Genomic DNA, 4,242 nt, shown 5'->3' on the forward strand with positions numbered 1-4,242 from the left:
ACCTCTAGATGAAATGAAGAACTTCTTAATCCTGAGGTATCATATACTTAGTGCAATTGGTGCAGTTATGTATGTTCTAATAATACAAGATCAGATATTGCATTTTCAATAAATTTATTAGCAAGATATAGTTGTTTTCCAACAAAAAAGGCATTGGAACGAAATTAAGTATATACTCCATTATCACCGAAGAACGATTGACATGAGTTTGTTTTATTCAAATAAATCAAATTGTGATGATCTAGATGGTTTGTAGATTTTGGATATATGTTTATCTAATCCACACAAAACTAGATCTCAAACAGGCTATCTGTTCACATGAGGAGAAACTGCTATAACATGTGATCGATGAAACATTACTATAACAACCACTTCCTCAAATTCATATCAATGACTCAGCACCATTCGTGGAACATGTGATTTATCTTTTAGTAAAATCTTCCAATGATATTATACGAAAACAACACATAATGCATATTCTCCAAATCAAATAGGGATATATTAAAGGAGATAGAACAAAACATATTTCACCAAAGCTTTTCTACACTCATGATCTTGAAGAAATGACAACATCACTATACAACAAATTTGTTCGAAAGAATAACTTAACAACTTATTTAAAAACGCATTATCTATGCAACTTGAAAAATTGGTGCAATATTGGAATATGCGACTTGAAGATCTCAAGTGATGTTTCCATGAGGAGGAGCAAATATTTATATTCTTTAAGAAATTATTAGATTATATGAAATATATACTCCTTTTCTTTCACTAATATTTTTCCAATTGAACTTTTTCCAGTAAAGTTTAACGAGACATATTCATATATATATATATATAATAGGTATCTAAGGAGAGTATTATAAATATTACACGATTTAGATGTCCGTCCCAAAAGAACCATGTGTCCTTACACATTTCACCTCATGTGTCACAAATTTATATATGGTTAGTGTCCTAATAGCCACATCCTACTTGCCAATTCTTCCATAAATAGTGGTCATTTATGCATTTGTAGATGGTGAAGATTGATGAGAAATCCAGGAAATTTCATGATTTCGTGATTTTCTTATTTTCTTTATTTCTTTATTTACTAAATTAATTCATTTTATATTAATATATTTTTTATTATTTTATATTCTTTCGTTATTTATTTATATTTATATATTATTGTTATATTTATTTAATATTATCTTATAATTTTCTCCATATTTGTGTTTCGTTGTACTCCCCAATTATCAGAACTTTTATTATCTTTACATTTTTCATATTTATAGTTCTTTTTTTATTAAAAAAATAGTTCTATAAGTTGGTCGGCATTAATTTAATTGGTTGATTTTTCTTTGAAAAATGAAAAAAAAAAATCCCTTGACAGTGAAGATTCATTAATTTATAAAATATAATTGTAAGTTTGATTTTGATTCCTAAAATTTTAAAATATTCAATTTAATTTATTCATGTGTGTTCTTTATTTATTTGTTTTCTAAATCAAAATTTACCGACAGATAAAAAGAAAAACAATCCTTTTCTTTTCCTATTGTAAAGATTCGTCAATGGTAGTATTGAAACTATTAAAATTCCATCTTAAAACTTTTTGAAACTATTTAACTTCCATTTTATAAATTTCTAATATCTATATTTTGGTTTTTTTTTTTTTTTTGTCTTTAAGTTTATTCTATTTTACAGCTTAGTGACTTTTTTTTAATACTTCACGTAATTATATTTGACATAGTGTCAGGTAAGTTAGTTTCAGAAAAAGCTAACATATTAGTCAATTCCGACACAACTTAGTTTGATAAAAATATTAATTATCATTTGAAAAACAAATGGTGATTAAACTCAATGAAAAAAAACCAAAAAAAACAAAAGAAAAAACCATTATATTAAGTTTATTTTAGGCAAAACTAAAAGTAATGATAATTATTTGTTCTTTATTTAATAAGAGATATTTGCCCTCTCGTGGATTCGATATAACTCAATTAATTAAAATATATATATATATATATATATATATATATATATATATATATTATATAATATTATATACATTAACAAATTAAAAATGTTTGAAACTTTACGTATTGCTTAACTAAACAAAGTATCCATTGAGCACCATCACAAAAGTTGACGATGCAACTTCAAATATATATGTATATTTTAAGGAAAATATATTTATGATTCTTAATTTTGGGTTTAGCTTCCATTTAGTTCATACATTTTAATGTTATACTTTTAGTTCTTAACTTTTGATTTTTATTTCAATTTAGTCTACGAGTTTTAAAAGATTACAATTACTATTTGAGATTGGAATTTTGTTTCAAATTGGACTCTAGATTTCTTTTTAACATCGATTTTTTCACTAAATAATCATTGTAGTCTAATATCTATTAATTAATATAAAATAATAATTATGAAATCAGAATTAAAAACTAACTTTAATAGTGATGAAAAAGTAAAATTAAATTAATTATAGTTATTGTAATTATTTAAAATAAATTAATTGACGTCAACACTAAAAAATTGGAATCGAAGATTTAGTGAAAATAGGTTTAAAAGTGCAAATATTGGAATTGAGTGTCCAAATTAAAACAAACTCAAATATCAATGATAAAATTATAATATTTTAAAATCTATAGACTAAATTAAAACAAAATTTAAACTCAAAAGATTAAAAGCACAACATTTTTAAACATAAACAAAAGATACAGGGACAAAAAGGTCTTTTTACCCATAAATATTATTATTGGTATAAATTTAGACTAAAAATTATTATTTTATATTTAATTTTAATTTATGTCACGTTAATTAAGTTTAAATCACGTTGGCCCCGTCACACGACTTTAAACACGGAAGCAACACGTGCGAAGCAAGAATCGTGTTGTCGATTCAAAAATTTACACGCTAACGCATTTTTCTCGACGCTCGCTGTATATATATAATGGAACCGATTTCCCGTCTTCTTCCACAGAACCATTTTTCCATTTTGCAATTCCCCAAATTTTCTTCGCTTTGAATCTGTTCATCTTCTTGCAATTCCTTGTAATCTCTCTTAAGGCGCAAATGGCAGGTTTGATTGACCAGGCAAAGAACTTCGTCACGGAGAAGGTGGCCAACATACCGAAAGCCAGAGGCCTCCGTCACTAACGTCGATTTGAAGGGTATAAGCTTCGGTTCCGTCGAGTATTTGGCCAATGTGTCCGTCTCCAATCCTTACGGTCACTCCATTCCTATCTGTGAGATCTCTTACACTCTCAAAAGCGAGGCAGGTTCGATTCAATTTGCCTCTCTTTTTTTATTTCATATGAGTTAATTTAGGTCAAAATCTGGACGAATATCATGAATCGATCTGGATTTGGAGAATAGGAAAGAAATAATATGATGTTGTTGAGATTATATGATGGAATGATGAATGTGCTGCAGAGTGATTGCGTCGGGAACAGTTCCAGATCCAGGATCTCTGAAAGCGAGTGATTCGACGATGCTGGATGTAGGAGTGAAAGTGCCGCATTCCGTACTGGTAAGCTTAGCGAGGGACATAGGAAGAGATTGGGACATTGATTACGAATTGCAGATCGGACTCACCATTGACCTTCCGGTGATCGGAGACTTCACCATTCCTCTCTCTACAAAAGGCGAGATCAAGCTCCCTACCTTCTCTGACGTCTTCGCTTAGCTACATTTCCTTGTTTTCTATATATATATATATATATATATAATCTCAGATTAAAAGTTATGAATCACGCCTAAGTGATCGATAATAAGGTTTCTTGTTAGCAAGATCATCTAAAAGTTTGTTGTAATAATTTTTATTTTTTTTAAAAAAAAAATCAGTACTACACAGCTTGAGTTATGTTTCAATATTTTTCATGTATCATGAATATGATTAGCTCTCACTTTTTTTTTCAGAAAAAGAAAGAAATTCTTCGACAACAATCAATTTAACGATGTGTCTATGTCTAAGAACTTAATCTACACGAATTTCATTAGTATTTTTACACGACTCCAAATAGCAAAGTATATGGACTAGATTATATTGTTATATGGAAGGGTTGAAAACCAGAAATGTTGATTTAATCTCAGAGAATTGAGACTAGATTATATTGTTACTTCATGAAAAGTTGGGAACCAAAAATGTAAAGTACGATTAAATATTATTTTAAATTAAACTTAGATAAAATCTGTTTAAAATAATTTTTTTTAAAGTTTTTTTTTTTAATGATGGTCATATACTTTAATTTTTTA

At 27.7% G+C, this 4,242-nt stretch overlaps 1 protein-coding gene across 1 annotated transcript; it reads left to right on the top strand.

Moving 5' to 3' along the window:
* Positions 1 to 2,954: 2,954 nt before the first annotated feature.
* On the top strand, positions 2,955 to 3,850 carry LOC120069036 (desiccation protectant protein Lea14 homolog). The gene is given in 3 exon segments (XM_039020695.1): positions 2,955 to 3,120; positions 3,122 to 3,263; positions 3,417 to 3,850. Coding segments are annotated over 3 exon segments (459 nt in total). The 5' UTR covers positions 2,955 to 3,060; the 3' UTR covers positions 3,674 to 3,850.
* The last annotated feature ends 392 nt before the right edge of the window (positions 3,851 to 4,242 follow it).

Source organism: Benincasa hispida, unplaced genomic scaffold, assembly GCF_009727055.1.
Source record: "Benincasa hispida cultivar B227 unplaced genomic scaffold, ASM972705v1 Contig1810, whole genome shotgun sequence".
Lineage (NCBI taxonomy): Eukaryota > Viridiplantae > Streptophyta > Magnoliopsida > Cucurbitales > Cucurbitaceae > Benincasa > Benincasa hispida.